The following is a 21,918-nucleotide window of genomic DNA, read 5'->3' on the forward strand; positions in this document are numbered from 1 at the left end:
TAGTCAGAAGAGCTTTTCCAACTCAGTCTTTAAGAGTGGGCTGATTTGACAGAACTGTTCCTGAAAGCCTTTCAAGTTCTTAGTAGAAGGTTTGATTTCTGTCATGTACATTTAGTTTGAATGTACATCAGGCACTTTTGTATAAAAACCAGTCTGGATCATTCGGTGCAATGCTGATATAAAGCAGCACATCATCTGCGTGAAGGAGGTCTGTGTTTGGTGTTTTCTAGGGGTGTCATGAATCTTCAAGACAACTGTCATATGCATTCTTAAATTCTTATTTAAAAAGATAGAGTATGTGGCATCAATAGTGATATAACTATTCTACTTATATGCATCACACTGAAGCCAGTTGGTCATATTTGAATAGCATTACATTTCAAATAAATTATTTAAAACTGTTAAACACAGAAACAAAAAGAAGAGTCAGTAGATGGCAGAAGGATATTTTATAACAACAGGTTGAGTTTCCTCACTGTGAATTAGACTAAAAAATAAACCTTCTATATGTATAATATGGAGAGGGTTACCCTAGCAGCCTAGTGGTTAAGAGGCATAGCATGTAACTGCAACATCACCTAGTTTGATTCAGGTCGAGGACCTTTGTGCATGTTATACTTGTCTCTCTCTCTTCTACTATCTTTTCTGTCTTTATCAGTTTCCAGCTGTCATGGTCTTAACCATTAAATGTCACATTTTCCTGAATGTGAACCACAAGCAAGGATATCAGTCTCTTTCAGAAGTGCAATCTCAGTGGCTGTTCAAACTGGAATATATACAGAAATAAAAAGAAATATAGTTCCTGCAAAGAAATTCATATGTTGATTATTTTTAACTTTATAGTTTGTAATGTAAATGCGTTCAACACCTCGGCACACTCTGATGGCTCTCGGCACAAAGAAGCACCCAAGATGCTCTCTAATGCACCTCCGGGGGATGGGATGGAGGCTGTAGGTGCTCTGTAGTTGCATCAGCTCACTATAAATAGGGTGGTGGAAAGCTGACAAACTCCCTTAATGGCTTAGTGGGAGCACTGATGTGTTGCAGATATTACAGCTACAGTTACAATTGTGAGAAAATACTTCAAACCCAAATACATACGAGTTAGTTCAGAATGTTTAATGGTGTAAATCTTTGAGGCGCTTGGAATGCAACGATGCCTGGTTTGTAAATTGCGAGTTAAAATTAGCTTTAGCAATCTGTACATGGTTTGTATTCCGTATCCTTCTATCGTAAACAACAAATTTCCATGAACAGACCAAACACATGGTCCAACTATGGTACAAAAACTACCAAAAGACATCAGATCAGAATGCCAAGTGTGTATTAATCCACTGCTGAAAATAGTCCCCAACAAATGCACTATTTGCTCATCTTTAAGCAAGTTTGGTTAAAAATTGCAATGCCCAGCTGCTGTAGGAAATTTGTTAACCTACTTTAAAAGTGAAACAATTTATTTCTGACACATATTTGATGGTTCACATCATCATTAGGATCAAATGGGAAGTCAAAGCATTGAGGGACTGACTATCACAATATTGGTTTTGGTGTTTTCATGGGATTTGTTGGCAAGAGGAATAAATCAGCCTTGCCCTTCAAATTAACATGGCAAACAGTAATACCGCCTCGAAGATGTTATATTAGTCATGAGTGTCCTTCTCACTGACCTTTTGGTTTATGCTCTCTCATCAGTGAGTCCAGATGTGGCCGGTGATCATAAACATCATCATCACCATCGTCATTATCCACCTGCCGAGGATTCAGAAATGCAGGACAGATCCAGGAGCCTTGGACTGACAGGAGCCATCTGGGTCTTGATAATGCCTTGTTTACACATGCTCCTGGCCTTGTAACAGCTGCCTTTTTGCAGCATGAAACTTTCAGGACTTGATTTCAAGCTTATTAATCCACGAATGAAACGGCCAGTGGACATAACCAGCTCCATGTATGTAACGGAGCACCACTTCCACACGGTGCAGGACACGGTAGGCGTGAACACTTATGTTGTGTGGAAATCACAAGACACTGTGGCTTACATGTTAGACAGCATTTGGTTCAGCTTTGCAAATATTAATTATTTTCTATCACTTACCTGGAAATCCTTAACACTAATAATGACTTATTTATAACAGCCAATGTCAAAAACTAAATACAGCATATGTTGAAAAAAATTGGTATTAATTTAATTGTATTTCTGCACATAATATATATGATCTGTAGATGTATATAAGCATTCGTTTGCTTCTGCATATCACACTGTAATTCACTCTAAACAGAACAGATTGCACTACTTTTAAGTGGGGTTTTACAACTGCAGTGAAAGTAGTCAAGTGGAAGGCTACTTTTGATGTTGGATTTGAAATCACGTTCTCCACAGTTCAATGCAGTTGCATGTTTGTACAAGCCCCGATTAAAATGGTCTGTTATTCTTATACCATCTGAAGAATCCCTTTTGTGTATAAACCTATGCTTTTACATTTTTTTTGTATACAAAGGTGCTTCAGATAATTGTAGAAAGCCTACAGTAAGGTCTCTGATATGTGCTGTATGTTCTGATACATTCTGCTAACAGGAACAAAAAAAGAATTTGAGGCATCTGCTTTGATTCACTTTAAAAAGCTGCCATGCTGTCTAGAGTCCATTTAATTTGTAAATTTCATTGCAAAATTGACCTGTAATGCTACTGCTGAGAGAAATGGTGAAAGGAGGGGGTGGTGGTGGGAGAATTCATACTCCTTTCTTCTTTAGAAATAGATTAGTTTCCTCAGGAATCTATTATCATCTTTCAAACTCAATCCTCCTCTGCCTTCACACAAGCCTGGATGGGAGCTGATAGCTCCTGGAGCCACCGGTGAGGAAGAATCCAGCTGCTTCTACCTGTGACCTGACTGCATGCTGCCGGCGTGTTACTGGCAGGTTTCTGTGCAGAGAAAAAAATGATTTGTTTCACATATGCCATGCATGTCTGGTCAATGAATGGGAGAGAAAAGTACTCAGCGGTGCTGAAAATTGGTTCTTTGGCTCTTGTGTGCTGGGGAGCTACTTGTAAAGCTGGAAAAAAATATTCTCTTGAGTTGCCGCAGAAGCTAAAATGATACTCTTCTTAACCCAATTTCACTATTACATATATACATACACACCACAGAAATAAACAGGAACACATTAAAGCTCCTACTGTAAATAGATGACAGTGTAAAAAACATAACTGAAACATTCAATTAGGGCTTGAAACAGCTTTTTATTTTCCAGAAAATAGAAGTACAGTCTCCTCAGGTGCTCGATTGATCCTATATGATCATATTTTAAAATCCTGTGACCTTCCTCTCGCCGCAGTTGTCCTAAAGCAGGCATAGCAAGTTCTCGCCATTAGTCATCCTCACCTTTAATGTACCAGGTTAGACTTTTATCATGATGTAAAGTCAAGGCTGTTTGAGTATCTGAGCCACCTGAGTAGCTTGGAGCTTTTCCAACTCCAGTCTCAAGGTTTAGAAATGATAACTTTGAGATTAATTATACTCATCATTTCTTACTGTGCTTTAAATTTAATGTCTGCGTATGAGGCTTTTTGAGGTGACGTTCCCAAACGACAATAGTCACATCGTAGTAGCTTTAATACAGTTGTTAAGCCACCTAACAAGTCACGACTGGTCCCCCAAACCAATTATCGCAGGTTGGCACCATCAAAGTCAGCGCTATTGTCGCTGGAACAACTGTGTTAATGACACTGTTAAAGAACAGAGTTCAGTCTCTTAACTAGATTACAGGCAGCAGGCACAGAGCCAAAGGTAGCTTGAGGCTAAATATACTGTGGATGTCAGGTCATACCGGTCCTCCTTTACTTAAAGGAAAAAGTTCAGTTTGATGTCTTATGTGATTATTATCACTGCAAATTGACACTGTTATCCAGAGGAGGGGGAAAGGGCCCCTTTTTCTGCAAGATTTGTTTTAAATTCATTCAACCTTTATTTCAACTCGGAAACACACTGAGGTAGAGACCCCGTTTACGATATAGCCGAGTAATGGTCTTCAAAGGAAAAGTACTGCTCAGCTTGGGTCGTCTGTTATAACATTGTATTCACCAAAGTAACTGCTGAGAGCTCGACAACACGGCTGAAAATAGGTCTGACAAACACAAGCAGTCAAACGATCGGACAGGTTGTAAACAAACACCTGAGGTTGGCAAAAGAGAAAATGGAAGAGAGAATGAAGGTGACAGTAAAATCATTATCCAAACTGTCCATTGTGAATAGTTCCTGGTTCAACTTGACATTGGCCTGTTTACAGCCTTGATTTTCTTTTTGCTTGTGTTTGTTTTACATTTTCAGTGATGTCACTATGGTGCCCAGATTTCAGCAGTTGTTTTGCTGAGTCGTTCATCAAACATGCTTGTATCAGTCTCTGCTTGATTTCTGTTCAGTGCAGTCATACAAACATCCATCCTGTTTGTCTCAGTTGCTGCTGGTTAGGCTCACAATGACTGCAAGTGGCAGGCGGAGCAGCCCGTTCGTCCTTTTTTAAATAACGCCCCCTCAAGTCTTTCTAGGGGATCCTCAAGTGTTCCCCAGGCCTGCTGGGAGATGTAATCCAGGGTTTCATGTTTTCTTGCAGCTTTAAAATGATTTCTTCTTCTGAGTTCTCGCTGTAACTGAAATTTCATGACAAAAGACAAAAAGTAGCATAATTAATCAGAGAGTGGTGTATATTTCTTTTCTGCCTCTTCCTTAATATATATTAGATGACATGTTGCTAATTTTTTAATAAATGAATGAAAAATAAAGATAATACAATAATTCCTGGCATCGTTTCGAAAGCTTCTTTTAATGCTGATTTAAGGAACTACATGACGCTCGAAACTTCACCCTGTAGTTTTGGTGGTTTTCGGCTCTCGAGCTTCTCATTCTGCCACGAGGTGTCTCCACACCTTGAATCTGTGGTCTCGCCCTTTGGTCCGGTGTGGCTACAGGTGAGAGTTGCAACAAGGACCAAGCATTAAGATCCTTGATTGACAGCTCAGCTCTGCCATCGCAGCCAGCGTAGAGCCAGTGTCCCAACTTGTTCTCTGCTTACCTGCATCCAGTTCAGCCACTGAGAGCTTAATGCTGCGATGCTGCCGGGTTAATTTCAGTAACAGGCAATATCAAGAAGCGGTCCATCTATCTACAGGCTCTTTAATAGATAGTAAAAAAATAAAAAGATAGGATTCAGTTATATTTTTGATTTTAGATGGTGTTCATGCTTTCTTCCGCACATGTTAACATTCAGTGACTGTATACAAATCACAAGGTAGCATTTGGTTTTATGTGTGTTGCTTTTCCTGCATGTGTTGAAGCACTGAAGAAAGACCATCCTGTATACAGTGGAACCAGTGGGTCGTTGCACATGCGTTATAATGGCCCTATGAAGAACGGAAGGGAAATACAAATCCATATTTCAGTAGCATCAGAAAGTCATTGTACTCTTTCTATTGATTGTGCACGATTTAGCTCTCCAAATGCCTGTGAAAACTCTGTTTAAAAGGCCGACTAATTTCAGCGCAGGATGATATGCTATGAAATGCTTAAGTGTTTATCAAGAATGATTGACATCAAACTGCACGAGCAAATCAAAACAATTTAATGTTTAATTCTGGGCGGGTGCTCAGAGTGCAAGCCATTCTTTGTAGAAACTCTGCCATTGGCATTTTTCATTACTGGTAATTGGGGGTTGAGAAACCTGCACAGTAATAGGACAGTGTTCACTTCCCACACAGAGACCAAGAAATGAATGGTGATATTAATGAACTCCTGCATTTTAAAAGAGGGGAAGTCAGGTATGTTTAAAAAAGCAGTGCACTGCAGTAGTGTCTCTGTGTAGGAGGGAGTCCAATTACAATGCACTTTGGTGTCTTCAGAATGACTCAGAGGTAAAGCCCCTGATGGTATGAACCGTTGTCTTTGGAGTCTTTTATCTCTGCATACTGAAGACGGGCTCCTGGGACCTTCTAAGGAGAATAGTGCTGAGCACTGCTTAAATGTATACAGAGATTAATTTCATATTCCCGTCGAGGTTTCTGTTTCACTCAGAATTATTACTGTGACCTTGACAACGGCTAACGTTTAGCCTCAACGCAGACGGGAGCTTTAATCATCGCGGTGCAGACGCACACAAAGCTTTGTGTCGTGCTTAAAGTTGTTGATGGTCAAGTCAGTGTTTTCAGAAGCTTAACTCAGCATGCAGAACAACACGCCTTCAAAGAGTCAAGGAGATAAACTGTTGTGAAATACGAGTGAGGTCATTTTTTAACTGTGGAAGGCTTATTACTGAACAAGTTGTATTGGCCAGACAGGATTATTGTATTTTGTAATGTCTCAGTAGTATTAACAGTAAATTATAATAATTTATGGTAACATATTCACCATTAACTAGTTGCATCCTACAGCTACTAGGCCATTAACTTCGCCATCGCCAACATCGCCATCATTTTACATCCACACTGAAATATCTGAACAGTTATCTGATAGAAGGTTGTGATATTCTGTACAAACATTACGGTCCCCAGAGGATACATCCTAGTAACTCTGGTAATCAGCAAATATGAGCACGCTAACAAGCTAAGCAGTGAACATGGTAAACATTACGCCTGTTAAGCAGATGTTAGCATTTAGCCTAAAGCACCATTGTTCTTAACTGAGAGGCACGGACCTGACTGTCAACTGTTCTATTCTACAATGTAGAAATAGCAAATGCATTTATATTAATTCAATGTGTTTCATCACTTCTTTCAGCAATAGCTTGTGCTTGCTGTGTGTCCCCAGGTCAAAGTCCATCCCAGCGTTCAGACTCACAGGTCTGAGCTCTGTGTTGCATTGTGTGCACTTTTTTGGCTAAATCCCTCCTATACCAACGCCGCACACGCACCTTTCTACCATGCGCAGGTGAGCAGATATACAAATAGAATTACTGTAGTTGGGATCAGCAGGACTGCTGCCAACAGGTGCAGCTCAGGTCAAGTCCTCCTGTTGACCTGTTCAGTGTATAAATGTAGAGATATTACGGGAAATCACAGATATATTTTACCGAACACAGCTTGGATCCAACGGTAAGGTTAAGAACCTGCATTTATTCATGAGTGCGCTCTATCATTTCTATTATTAATTTATTTCATTTCTCATTCTCAGACCGAAAGAGAACAGTCAGCATCCACAAGCACCAAACTGAGCCGCCCTGCTGTCCTATAGGTACTTCTTACATTTCTTTATGCGTGTTTTCATACCTTAATGTGAGATGAAGACACGGCCCGACGGGACACACATAGACACACACCTGCCACCACTTGGAGAGAGCAGCCTGTGCCTTCTCACTCCCTCGTTTTCTGTGTTCAAGCCTTTTTTTTCTCTGAGAATGGAGTAAACAGTCCCATCAATATAGTGTTTTCCCGCTGTCTACCCACCCACTGCTTCCAGATCATCAGACAGGACAACAGCACAGGTTTCACAATAAATCCTCTCATCCCTCTCCTCCCTGACTTTCCTCTGCACTCATCCTCTTTTTTCATCGCTCTGACTTTTATCCTCGCTCCTACTAAGCTGAACTTTAGTTTCACAGTGTTTTACCATCATTTTCAAGCCTCCCTTTTTGTTTTCACAGCCCTTAAATCAGGGCTGTATATAACAAATATGTAAAGAGCTTATATTCCAAATCAGTTTAATTTAAGTCAGCTGCAACAGTATGAGACATTCGTGTCTGGCAGTTCAACCTGAAATCTAAAATTGGCAGACTTGCTGGGACGTGAGCCATGAATGCTGGTTTTATTCTCTATGAGCTGAGAACCGGGATCAGGTGTGAGGATAAGTGACCATAAATAAGCTTGAAATGTGTGCAGGAGTCTAACATTTATAAAATGTTATTTGATGTACTGCTGTGGTGTCAAGTGAAGCTGCTGTCTGGTTAAAAAAAAAAAAAAATGAGGACAGTCAGAGGGTGAGAAACAGCAGCAGATGACAGAATGGAAGAAATCAAAATACATTAAATTAGTATCAGATCTCAAATGAGTGGAAACCCACCAAAAATACACAAAAAATAAGTTTGTGCTTTTTCAGTGAACTAAAAACGGTTATTTGCCATTCTGAGAAAATGTAATAGAATAAATATCTCTCACCTTTTACGGTTTTCAGAACGTAGAGGTTGTGACAAAAGCAAACAGATTTCGTTCTGATGTGCCTAAAGCCTGGAGAGAAGATGGTCGTCCTCTTCACGTTGATCGTATTAATCTCTTGTAGGTCAGTTGGCCACACAATGCAGTATTTCAGAGTGTGCGGCACACGGTGAGACAATAAGACGCGCCATCGCTAATCCTTGAAATGTGAAAAGTCATTTTCTGTCTAAGGAGGGAGGAAAAGATTTAATTAATCCTCCCTTTGTTGACACCTTGCTGCTAAAAACTCAAAATCGGTGCATTAATTGATTATAGTTATTAAAACAGCTCCAGACAGTCTCTAAATGCTGCTTTGCTGCTGTGTTGATCACAATCGTGACATTTTATTCTCACAGCATCTTTATCATCATCACCTTCAATGATGTTTTGGGAGAAGAGTTCCACTTTATTTACTGACCTACTTATCATAGCTCCCACAAGCATGGCTGCCGCTGCTAAGACCATCCCCATGGCCACTGACCCATTTGCCAGACCTTCGAAATTTTCATATCACACAAGTCATGCTTAAACCTCCTCCCTAATATTTCTCCTCCGTCGCGCACCGCCACCTCATCTGCAAACTCCCACCCACTTTCTTTTCCCATAGTTCTCTGGTGCAAGGTGGGTGTCCCGCTTAACACCAGCTCCTGACTGAGGTCTGACACATCCTCTCGCTGCATCCACGGTGAATGTACTGCCAGTTCCATTTGTGACACGAGCCCATACATTATTCATGCTTCTTAATTAGGTGGTGAAGCTTATACTGGTGAGACATTTAGTAGATCAGGGTCTTGGATGGCACTTTCAGCATGACTTCGGCACTGCACACAAAGGCAAACCTGATAAGAAATGGCACTGTGACAGACCCTCGAAAGGCTCAGATAATTTTAGCTACAAGCGATGATACTGTGAACGTGTTAAGAAAGGTGCAAATGAGCGCAGAGTGCTCACAAAAACATCAGCGCACACAGAGAGAAACTCACGTTGAGGATTATGAATACAGATTATGCAGTGCATTAAGTACACCTGAAGATAAACAGGTTACATCAACTGACTGCTGAGTCAGAGGAAAACATGATCCGAAAATTTGTAGGAGACAGGTGCGAGCGGAAGAGTAGATGATGTTTTTCTGTTTGACATTGTGCAGCTGGCGCGTATCATTCTTCTTAATGGAGCACTGCGTGAAGACATCAAGTCAGGAAGAAGAAATGGCAGCAAATGCCACAGACTTTTGGAGTTTGGAGCAGAAAAGGAAATAAAGTAAAGCTTTATCTATACAGCTTTTTAAAACACACAGCTACAAAGTGCTTCACATGCATGAAAACACAATATAAAACACAGCACAAAGAGAGACAGACCAGACAACAAAAACAAAGGCCAGAATGGAGATCTATGAGGAGGCTAGGCTTTGAGAAGCCACTTGAAACAGTCCAAAGATTCAGCATCTGATAGACGGGGTAGGTGATTTCAGAGGGTTGGGTCGACAAAAAAATGGGGCACCATCACCTTTTGCTTTGCAGTTGGAGCAGGGGATAGATAAAGGCTGAGATAAGAGGATCGGAGCGGTTGAGGAGAGGAATATAGGACGAGGAGTTCAGAAACATCGCTGTGGGGGCGGTCATGTGGAGCCTTAAAAGTAATCAACAGGATCTTGTAGTTCATTCTGAATTTTGCAGGAAGCCAACGGAGGGAAGCAAGACGTCAGTTTTAAATCACACACTACAGGAATAACCCTGCCAGGAAACGTTTTCACATCTCATATGTTTACATTTTACACCTTGATGTCAGTCTAATGGGCCTCCCTGTCAGTCAAACCCGGTGTTTGAAGCACAGGTAAAAGAGGACCAGGCAGGCTGAAAGACAAGAACAGGACCACAGAGTGATCTGGCGATGAGCAGAGAGGAGGACTGGGCTTTACATACAGCAGGCTACAGGTGGAGTTCACAAGTGGGCTGGCAGCAGGTGTGCAGGTGAGTAGGCAGGAGTAGGAAACTGGGTCACCACACCTTGACTGACACAGATGCACACAAACAGAGAGAGAGAAACAGGACACACCAGGGAGGGAAAACAGCAGAAACACTTGGGATGAGGGAGGAGCTACGCCCCCCTCAGGCTGATCCGTCATTAGCCAGTTATTCTATCAATCAGCAATAAGACCGGAATGTTTTTTTTTTAATTTCTTCTTTGAACCAAACTACCAGGAACTTGGATGAAATTATGGACCATTTAGAGATTCGAGTGATATTTGTGTGGTTGTGCTCACTGGAGCTGAAAACAGGCTTCCAATAAATCCTCTTTGAAGTGACTCATCATGACTCATAGGAGACTTGGATTGCATGACATCAAATGTTAATATATTGTCAAGAGTGATGAAAACGCAAATCAAGTCATCAATATCAACTCATTTTACTGCAATTTCAATTGTGGTTTTGGCAGCTAGGCATCGTTTTCTCCATTAATCATTTAGTCAATAAAATGTCAAAAATAGTGAAATCACTGTTCATCCGTTCAAAACCAATGAACAAATGAATTAATAAGCTAATCATTTCAGCTCTGATTGTAATGTTGTTTGAAAATGTCACATGGTCTGTTTACAGCGACGGAATCGGCATTAATTGTTGTTAGAGGCGATTATTAGCAAGTTAAGCTTTCATAACAATCAGTTCTGCAGGTCTGTATTTTGGTATTTTTGGTTTATTCATGAGCAGATCACAAAAGGCTGAACACTGCCTGCAAATGTTTTCAGAGCTGCAAATCTGGGCTGCTTTGGGAGCTGATTCCTTTTGCTTTCCTCTTGTCAGTTGAAAAAAGAAGCTGTGTGCTGTATCTGTTGGCACTGGAGCCATATGGCTCCGACATGGCACTATGCAAAACCTTTTGTCTTTTTCTTCCTTTTTTGTCCCCCCAGCGAACAGATCAGCGTGGTGACAGGCCTAATATCCACTGCACGGGCTCCCTAGATTCCTCTCTTTCTCAAGTCAAGCGGTGGGTCAAAAGGGATAAAAACGCGTCCTTTCTCTTCCCTGATACATGCTAATACGCGGGCTGTCAGTACTGAGGTGGCGAGGCCCTCAGGGAGGGTTTTGCACTGAACTATTTCTTGTCTGTAGAAAGATCAGGGAGGTAATCTCTGCCTCTGCTATCCAGGACTGTTCTGCTGTGTAATTCAGTCTTTATCCTAAATCCAGAGAGAGAAAGACAGCAGAGAGAGAAAGAGGGAGAATTTATTGGAAAACCTCTAATGTATGAAAATAGAATTTGTAAAAGTAACATGATTGCGAAGGGGTTAGGGAGTTGACTTTTGACTTTTTCTGCTGCAGTTAGATGGAAAATATTCACAAAGGCTGTTTTCATTAGTGCTACAAAGCAGCACAAGAAATATATTATAAACTCATTATTTTAGTTATTTCAATTATTCATATAACTCTGAATTACAGGCATCAAATAAAGCCATCAAAGACAATAAACACCGCTGACCGAGGTCGAATCAACACCTCAGGAACCAGGTGAGTGTGTGTTGGCGTGCTGAAGCTGCTTTATTGGTTTTGAGGTGAAGCATAACCACACAGAGAGTGGGTGGAGAGAGCAGCATCTCGTCTTGCTTGTTAGAAGTCCAACCTTTCTTTAAAAAAAACAAAAGGTTTTAATGTTTTAATGAGGAGTCCAGGAGAAAATGCGATACTTGAGATTCACTTTGAAACTTATTTATGTCTTATTATACAGCGCTGGGTTAAATCCATTTAATTGCTCGAATCTTGTGGGAGCGAAAATTGAAAACCGAGGTTTAATTTCATAGGTCTCTATTTTCAAGGGATTTTTCGCCGTCTCTAAAGCCCTCGCACTATTACTTGTCATGTAAAAAGCAATTACAATCAGAGCTTGGATGAAATGTGTCATCAGAGAATCCATTAACAATGTCCTCAGACCGTAATATTTACAGTCACCACCCTACTTTCAGAGGCAACGCTCAGATTTGAAGGACAATTAAAAGGCATCACTCTGTCAGATTTGTTTTGTTAGACAGTCTATTTGATGCAGGACTTCATAAACGTATGTTGTATTACATTTAATTATTATTTAGGATTTAAATGTATTATTTAAGTGTTCCTGTTGTGTCCAAGCCTTGTGTCTGAAAAGCTCTTTCGCTCATACATTACGGTTATTTAATTAAACTACTGCAGCTGCGTGGGTGCAGTAAAAAAGGTCTTTAAAAATTAGTGAAAGGAAAACAACATTAGTTTTTAACCGACAGCTTTCTCTCTTTAATGAGACGATGACCAATAAAACAAAATTCAGTACACTCAGGATTGACACCACAGCTACAGGAGTGAGGGGAAGTGTGTATGTGTGCAAATGAAATGGTTTCATACTAAAAACAACCCTGCAGCCTTGTTTGCCGTGTGCAGTTTAGTCTAGCTAACGCAGGTTGTCAGCTACTCCTGGATCACAGGTGTGAGGGGGCGTGGCCTAACGAGCAAAGGAAGGAGAAATGTTTGGAGGGGAAACAGTAAATTGTTTTAGAGGTTGACAGAGGGGTTGTGCAGGATGCTGGCTGCCCGTGATCGAGACGGGAAAAGACATTCAGCTCTTTTTTTAATGGTGGGACATGAAGTGAAGCGAAGAGGAATTCTGTGAGATTTAAGGGCCGGAAATGAACTCAAGCCCAGGTGAGCATTTCCCAACTCCACGTCCGGTGAGTTTGATTCTTTTGAGGGGTTTTGCTTTGCATTTTTCACTGACCATTTACTTTGACTATACAGACTCTAGAAGGAAGACGTTTTTGAGCTGGACCAACCTTGTGGACAATCATCACAATAATTTCCTTGTGTGAACTTTCCCTTGTTGCTGTCAGCTTTAAAGGAGCCCAAATCATCCCCTCGTCTCTCCAGGTCTTAATAAACAGACCAGGAGCTCTCTAACTGTTGTGACTACTCTTAATTCTTCCAGGAAGCTGGTTGTTACAGTACGCTGAGTATGAAGCTACAGCCAGCAGCCTGTTAGCTTTAGTTTAGGATACATACTGGAAACAGCTGGCTTGGCTCTGTCCGAAGAGAAATCTGCTGTTCAGCACTTCAGAAGCTCACTAATTAACACGTTGTATTGCCTGGCAACCTCACAGGACAGGACAGGAGATACACCCCCGTTTCCCCAAGTTTTTATGTTAAGCTAAGCTAATTCTCAGGGGCCACCAAAAACTTTTACTCACATTCTCTGTATTAATGTGACTGCTTGAGTATATTTTCTGCAAATTTTTATCTCCCCACACGATGGTCTAAATACTGTTTTTATAGGCTCATCCACAATAGCACAAATATAATTCTGGCAGGCAAATTAACACCTTGAACACCTCCCCGTCTTCACCACCAGTGGAACTGTAGTTTGCATGAGGGATGCAAGTGTAATATTTAGCTTTTATTCATGTACATGATCAAATGATAACCATTGGTTTTATTCTGTTGTTATAGCTGTTCTGAAGTCTTTAAAACCTGGATAAAAATTAAGAAATATTTGAACTTGAACTGGGTCAACTGTGACCTGATCTCAATAGGAGGGTTAACAGCATATTAAACTGGAGCTCATAGGGCCCTGGAAACATAGACACGCTTCCTCCGTATCATCTCTGCTGGCTGCTGGCAACATTACAGCCTGCAAGCTTTAGCAGCCGTTTGCTGAAACAGCAACAGAAAATACTAATCACAAAAATTAATAGAAATCTAAAACCGTCCAGTTATGATAGAGTTATTCAAATAGTCTGAATGCAAAGATAAAGCGCAGAACAAATGGTTTCAATTATTATTTTTTTTAAAACTACGCCAGCAAATCAGATGGTGTTACAGCACTCGTACTGTATTCCTCCAGCACTACAGTGAAGCAGAATTAATTCTCTTCGCAGTCACGGAGGGTTTTTGCCAAAAGCAATCCAAAATTATCAAGTGGATTCTGCAGGAAAAACTCAGCTCCATCTTTGAAATCCATAAAGTTTTTGTATTTTGTCTGGAGTTTGGCGCTTTCACACTGCTTTTCCATAATTGAAGCACATAAATAATTGTACAGACAGAAAGGAAGAATATAATGAATAATTCTGGTTCAGATGTGAAGCCGTTTCGTCTTGTCCCCCTTGCTGTTGTCATGTGAAAATGAATAAATGGATGTTTGGGGGAGCTACTAAGAGGTATTGAATGTGGCAATGCGGTAATCTTTTTTTGTCCCTGTCTTCTCTGTCTGCCAGATGTCGCGCTGCCTCCCCTGACTAACAAACGTGACACTGAACCAGGTTTGACGGCTGATAGATAACAGGTAGCACATTAATCTCAGCTGTGCTCGACACTACCTGTTTCTTGCCTCTTACTCCTTCACTTTCACTTAATCTGTTGGTGGGGGAGGGGACGTCCTCACTTTTTGCGCACTGAGCATTTGCATTCATTACATTTCTAAAATCCAGGTCCTGTAATCTGCTGCAAACACTGTGACAGATGCATGTTAGAATATAATGATGGACAAAGATGCTAGAAAAGTTTTCAAAGCAGAGTTGAAAAATATATATATATACAATATTTATATTTACAGCCAGTATATTTGATATAAAGCGTCACATTAAGTCTGAGAATATATCACCACTAATTATTTTTTTATTCATAAAGCTGAAAGTAATTTGTAAAAGAAATTTGCTCTGCGTCGAGGAGAGAACAAAAATGACAGAAATAAAGTAGGTGAGAAAGATTGAGGATTTGTATTAAAATGATGCAAATTAGCTCAAAGACGAGACATAAAAGACGCTGCTTCTTCTATTAGGGTTCATTGCAGTTCATCAGTTTTCATGCCATAATAATTCTTAAGAAAGGGGATCCATTTCATAAGCAGCGGCCTGTAATTTCGCCTGGAACTGTATTAGCTCAACTTCTCACCACGCTGTCTGAAATGCATTAGCACTAAAACGGGACCTCCACTGTAATCAGCTGTTTTTAGTGGAGAGAATGAGTCTGCAATGTGGTGCCTCGCCTCCAATAGTCTGTTATGTGTTCATATTTTCACACAACCAACCATCTCAGGTTATCTTTATTTAATTATCTTTAATTGAATACATTTCACCTCCTTCACCGAGCAGTTTACTTTACTTTCAATGTAAATTCAATAATATTTTTCTTTTCTCCTGAATACCCCAACACAAAGAACAGAGTGCGTCGACATTGTTGAGAAAATGCCAGCCAAATGTGAGCTTGAGTAGTTGTGTAACGCTGTTAATTGCTGAGTGATTATGAAATGTCAGACATGCAGCTTTACATTACATTACACTTCAGTTCACTTTTAGGGGTTCCTCAGAGCCACTTTATGTGACCATGAAAACCATTTATCTCCATGTTAAGTGACAGAGCTTTTTCCACTGAAGACCTTTTGACATGTCGCAGCAGGAGGAGTGCACTCAGTGGATCTCCTGCAGACAGTTCTGGGGGCATGTGTGTGAGGAACTGGGAGGGCAGGGCAGGCTGTCAGTGGCGCCCCAAGAAATGCTTCAAAGCAGTGGACACGGGAAATCTGAGTGTAGCACGCAGCAGGTAGATGAGGTCGGGATATGCTGCTTGTGGGGGAGGGGGGCAGCAATCATATCAGGGTGGCTGTGGCCCCTCTGACTCCCCCTCAGCAGTGCCCTGCAGGCTGTGTGTCCAGCGTACCTGCATGAGAGTAGTGGAATGAAGAGGAGAGAATATGCAGCTTCCAAAACGCCAATGATGGAAAATGTCAACTTAAAAGTGAAAACACTAAAAAAGAATTCTCCAAAGCCTGACATGACCGCCACATCTGTCGCTCCGAACAGAAATGAGATTCCAAACCGAAGCTGTTGTTGATATTTTGCTGCCCCCCCTCCAGCTGTTAAGAGGGGTCGGCAGTCAGTGGCGATAGAAAGAGAGCAGTCAATAAAAGAAGGGTTTTCAGAAACACACACGACCTGACGCACGATGCCCTCCAAGTTTACGTCTGGCGTAGAAAATAAAAGAAATGACTGATAGCTGAATTCCATTTAGCTGCTTCAGTTTCAGGGTGCGAGCGTTGTGCAGGCTGGCTCACTGCTGCACTGACACACTTGAATAGAACAGCTACATTGTTAATGTTATTAGTAACACTTTTCCTACGACGAGTCAAAATATCTGCTGTGAGAAAAGGCAATGCGTTGAGGGAGTGCTTGTTCTTTTACGTCTCAAACGCATTAACTCAGACCCTCTAAAAACCAGATTGGCTCTTCACCACATTCAGCCCCCCCATTGACATGGGCAGACATAGTTAATGTAAAACCTTTTAAAACATATTGAAGGAAAGAATCTTTTCTGAGCTTAATAATGAAGCACTAAATATATTAGGACTAGTGATGTTAAAACAGCATGGTGTCTTTCCAGATAAGAATCCTTTCTTAGAAGACTAAATGCCATAAAAGTCTCTCTCTAATTTTTGTTCCCCAGGTGTAAGGTGCTGGTCTGCAATGGGTCTACATGCCATTGCCTCTGTTTTTCCAGAAGCTCACAATGAGGCTTTTAGCTGTAACTTCAGGTAAGAGAATTTCTGCTCAAAGTTATGTTCTACAAAACCCTCAATATTGATTGTGGTTACAAGTTTAGATCTTTATCCAGAAACTAACCTGTTTCCCTTATTCATAAGTGGTTATCTTTACATCTAGTTTGGCCTCCCTCACTTTACAGCCTCTGCAGAAGGTAGGATGAAACCTTGAAAGCATCGTAAAGAGAGAGAGAGATCTGAGCTACATCCTGAACGATGTAGATGCTTTTTCACAGGAGAGCAATGATTCATGGAGACACAAGAAAGAAAACTACAGTAAACAGTTATTTTTTTTAATAAAATGTTTATTATTATTACCTTTGTATTATTTTCTGTATACAAGAATGTGTAACAAAAGCCAAATAAGCAATCCATTTTAGTCTTTTAAAAATGGTAAGGCATGTCTGCTTGTATAACCATCAACTTCAGTTCCCCCAAAACACTTCAAACAGCGTGCACCGACAGCTCCAAACATCTTAATGTGCTCCTTTAGTTATCTGATTTTGCAAATCACAACAGTACCACACTGACAGCAAACGTTTTAGCAAAGGTGCAGCAGACGATTAACATCAAAATGGAGAAGACCTTGCATAACACATTTTGTTCTAAACATTCTGTGAAAAAAAACCTCCAGTCAACCACGATTTTACTTTTTTTCAGGTTTTCAAATGCCAAAGAGAATGAACAAGACAAAAAAAAAAAAAGGGCTCACAGACAAATTAAGTTAAGCATTGAAGCATCCCAGACAGTGATACTGTATGTCTGGCCAGAGTAACGTAGCCTGTCAGGAGAGAGAGAGAAGAACACACAAGGCAGTGGAAAATGGCAAACATTCCTCCCGTCGTAACGAGACAAGCCTGCTGTTTGCGCCGACACGAGCTCTTTGGAAAAACTCAACCTACTTCTGAAACAGCCTTTTCCAAATTCACTTTCTTTCCTGTATTCCAGGAGCACCAGTAAAGACCTGCATTATCCTCACTCATCCAAAACTCGTCGTTGTTAAGCCCCAGTGAGGAGGGAGCAGTGCCAGAGCTTGAACAATGCCAGTATCTGAAGCCACTCGGCTAACTTCCTGCCTTATTATGGAACACACACTGTACTGATTGTTCCGCCTCACTTCCAGCCCTGACTCAGAAATATCTGCCCCCACCATGTTTTTTAATACTTGAAAACTGAATTTATATGTTCGACTGAAGCAGTATATAACACACTAACTTGCACTTCTAATCTTTTCTCTTCCGGTTGTATATTCATTTTATTACCAGTTACAGAAAAAAAGCACAAAGATCATCTGAATGCAGCTCTGTTGAAGCCTAATTGAATCTAGATTGAGGGAACAACATGACACTGCACTTAACGTCAGAAGAAAAGGGCAGACAAAACATGTATCTGTGTTATGCAACATTCTGTATCGAGTAGATATATTCTCTGAGAAATGTAAACGTCTGAAGTTAAAATTGATATGCGATGGCCCCACGTCAGAGACCATGATTTTTACATGAAACCCCCCTCACTGCAATTATCTGCTATCCAGGTCTGTACTCCTGGGTGGGGAAAAGCTGAACAGATCAGGAAAACCATTGCTGCACATCAGCTCTGACTGCTAGTTACTTTAATAGTGTTTAATTCAATATTCAGCACGTTATAAATAGTTACTGCTGGATGTCCATCCTCCCTAACTACCCTCTGTCTGACTCACCGAAACAGCAGCAGCTAATGAAGTGGGTTCAGATCAGGATCGGTTTGTTTCACCTCTGCTGAACCCCAGCTGGGTGGTGAGCCCTCGTGTGAAGACACTGAGATCCAGCAGAGGACACGCGAGCAATCCAAGATATCCATGTAACTCCTGCAGAAACAGCTGTGTAAACACTATTTCAGATTCTATGGTGGTGAGTAAACTACTGAGCTCACGTGTGTTAAGTTTCCACTGCACCCCTGATTCTGTATCACGCAGGCTTTGACCTCGACAGGCTTCCCCAGTCACCCCTTCATCAGCGCTGATACTTGCATGTGCTTTTCATTAAAAATGCTTATTTCTCTCTAATGGCACTTTCCTCTATTTGCAAAAACCCCCCCCCAATGAGATGAATACGATGATGAAGACGAAGATGGCCTCCTCTGTCATTGTGTAATGGTGTATGTGGGTGGATCCCATGCATGCTCCATCTACACTTTTGCTCTTTCCAGCCCTCATCTTATGACATTGACCTGGGGGTGATAATCAAGGAGGTGTCCTCTCTTCCACTGGTCTCTGCAGATTATGTTTTTGGTGGTCATCTCCCAAAGCTGCTGGCCAGTTGTTCTCATGAGTACCTGTTTTTCTTTGTTTTTTCCTGCTCTCGTTTCTCTCTCTCTTCTTTGTGTTTCTTGGCTTCCTCTACACTGTCATGTAAATACTAGAAGTTGGGTGCATTGAGAAATAGTTAAATGGGTTTAAAACTGTCTCATTAGTACTAGCAAACAAATGTCAAGTTACGTAACTTGGAAAACACAAAGCACAAATAAATGCACAGTGATTTTTATGAGTATCTGTGCCTCTCGTTCGTCAGATTAGTATTTTTCAAGGGAAACATATTTGTCAGTCTCGACCTGTTTGTGTGGTTTCTTTTGAGGCTGTTTCACACAAAATTAACAAATAAATGCAGAGTTTCTATCTGTAAGCCATCATTTGAATAAACGTCAACTGACCTGAAAATATTTCAACATTCATAAAAAATGCCTCTAATTTACAACTCGTATATCATCATTTGTAAATGAACCCAAAATGGGCAAATCCACCGTCAGAACATCCTCGTTTGCATATCAACAATACAACAGGTGTCTGTTTTTGGCTTTATTTTAATATAAGAGATGTAAATTAGAGCCATTTATTTACGAATGTTCCAAATATTTTCAAGGCATTTTCAAATGATTGGTCAAAGATACAAATCACTCTACATGTATTTGTGCATTGTGTTTTACATGAGTCACGTGACAGTTTACAAGTCATGTGCTCCCTGTGGATTTTGTGTGGAACATTAAGAGTCGACAGTCTCAAAGAAATTCACAAAATTAGCATTTAATCGTGCATTTTGTTTGACAAATCATGGAAGTTAAAATTTGCTTGTGAATAATAGTGAGATAATGATGTTTTTATGTGCAAATTGAAAATGCACATAAAACAGGTTGATGGAAACACTGTCTGTCCCTATATTGCTTTTTCTATAGTGACACTGGACAGCATGACATTGGGGAGGACCTCATGTGCATCACTTCACTGTTCATTCCTCAGGCTTCTGAGGAAAGATAGGCCTGCTGCATTCCACAGTTAAGGTTTGCGCGTCAGTGATCTACAATTGTATCATGCTAGTTTTGGTGGCAGTCTGCTGTTCTGTCACCTTCTCCTGAAGCGGTTTGTGCGCAGTGAGGTGATGGAGGTCAAATGTTCTCCCATCTGTTCTGCAGTGGGAGTTTCCCATCAGGTCTCTCTTGTGAGTCACAGGGGCGCACTGAGGACAGATTTCAAGGTGTTGTTTGTGAAGACAACCATGTTGCTTTTGCAAACTTTGGCAGCGTGGATATCAGTATACTCTAGTTGTTTGCTCATTTTGAATGGCCCACAGAAGCACTGCACTTAACCCACTCTTGTCATTTGTGCTGAAGAACATCAGATATACTTTTCAGTCTTGGAGGATGCAGCTTGATGCTATTTTCACCCTCCCCTCATGCTGGCAACAGGGAGAGGAAGCGCTTGTGTCCCATGTCTGCTTCAGTGAAACTCTTTGAGATGCTCACAGCAGCTGTTATTCTCCAGGCTGGAGTGCGCTTGGATCCTCCAGGCACACTCCAGCATGAGGGTGGCTGCTTCAACTGCCCTCTTTTGTGCAACAGTGAACGTTTGTCTCTACAGTACTCCCGCAGCATTTCTGGAACCTGCCTTTTCTGTGTGACCGGAGGTCAGAGCCATCAAGTTATGTTAGTGGAAAACAAGCTATTGGTTTCGCTCCCTGAGCCTCTGTTAGAGGTCGAAGCCTGCAGGAGATGGAGTGAAGGTTATGAATAGTAACCCCAGTTCTAAGAGTACGGTCAGAGCCCTCTAACCTTGCCACCCTGCTTCTTTTTGAATAGATGACTTTGTACAGGCCTTTTATGAAAACATGACCACTTCTAGAACCTGTAGCCTGTAGGGGTGGTGGGTCTGTTCTGATTAGCCAAACAAGAATGCGCAAAATTTAGTGCGGTGCTCCAGGAGAGGTGAGTGTGTAAACCTGCAGAGGGCTGCATGTGAGCTCACAGGACTAGGGTTAAAATGTGTAACCTTCCATATATGTGATATAAACAAATAACATACATAATAAATCATAAATAAAGCATGGGAGCCAAGAAAATAAATGAAAACATCATTAGCATATAGCTAATAGCACTAACATACTCTGAGTCCTCTGAGAAAGAAACAGGAAACGTGAACGTTTCAGTGCATGTTAGGCACCCAAACAGAAGAGTGTAAATCAGGTAACTGAATATTGTTAGCAGGCAATTGTAGTATAATGGCTTAGTGTTGCTGCGAAAACGCTCTTGTTTTCATTTTACAGGTGATCAAATAACTTGTAAAAACAAATACATTTATTAAAAATTATCTGTTAACTAAACCAGTAGGATTACGTTACAGTACCCTCCAGTGAAATACATACTGCAACTGTTAATAAGTACAATACAATCAGTTAAATGATCTGAAAATATAGATCTTCTTTCTCTATGGGGAGGATGTTTCCGGCAGCTTCATAAACTTATGAAGCCAACAAAAATAATCTGTGCAAAGTAGATCTCTTAGTGCAGTACATTAGCACTTTCTCAGAGATAATTAAATGTGCAACTATAAAGTGGCTGCAAGAACTGCTGCTTCCTGAAGCCACACTGATATGACCATACAGGTAAACGGGTGAACTGCTAGTACTGTACAATCCTGCACCAACCGATCCAAAACTGTGTAGCCTGCTTTGAAAAAAAAAAAACAAAACAAAAAAATGTTTTTGTCAGTTAACATTTCCATGCATGCACACAGTTAGACTTTCTCCATTGTCTGAGGGGGACAAGACTAATAGGATAAAATGGGCGTTGTCTTGTTTTCACAACATACGAAGGAAAAAAAAAAGGTTCCCACTTTTATCGGGAAAATCAGATCCAATGGTTTTCACTGGTTAAAAGAGAAGCATGTCTTT

At 40.9% G+C, this 21,918-nt stretch overlaps 1 protein-coding gene across 1 annotated transcript in view; it reads left to right on the top strand.

Annotated features, from left to right (window-relative positions):
- The window catches only part of gpc5a (glypican 5a), a 124,906-nt gene extending 120,122 nt beyond the window's left edge, over positions 1-4,784 (top strand). Inside the window, exon 9 of the mRNA XM_041943657.1 lies at positions 1,693-4,784. Within this exon, the coding sequence (XP_041799591.1) occupies positions 1,693-1,853 (161 nt within the window). The 3' untranslated portion in view covers positions 1,854-4,784. The remainder of the gene's footprint in view (positions 1-1,692) is intronic.
- Positions 4,785-21,918: the final 17,134 nt, after the last annotated feature.

Source organism: Chelmon rostratus, chromosome 1 (genome assembly GCF_017976325.1).
Source record: "Chelmon rostratus isolate fCheRos1 chromosome 1, fCheRos1.pri, whole genome shotgun sequence".
In the NCBI taxonomy this organism is placed as follows: Eukaryota; Metazoa; Chordata; class Actinopteri; order Chaetodontiformes; family Chaetodontidae; genus Chelmon; species Chelmon rostratus.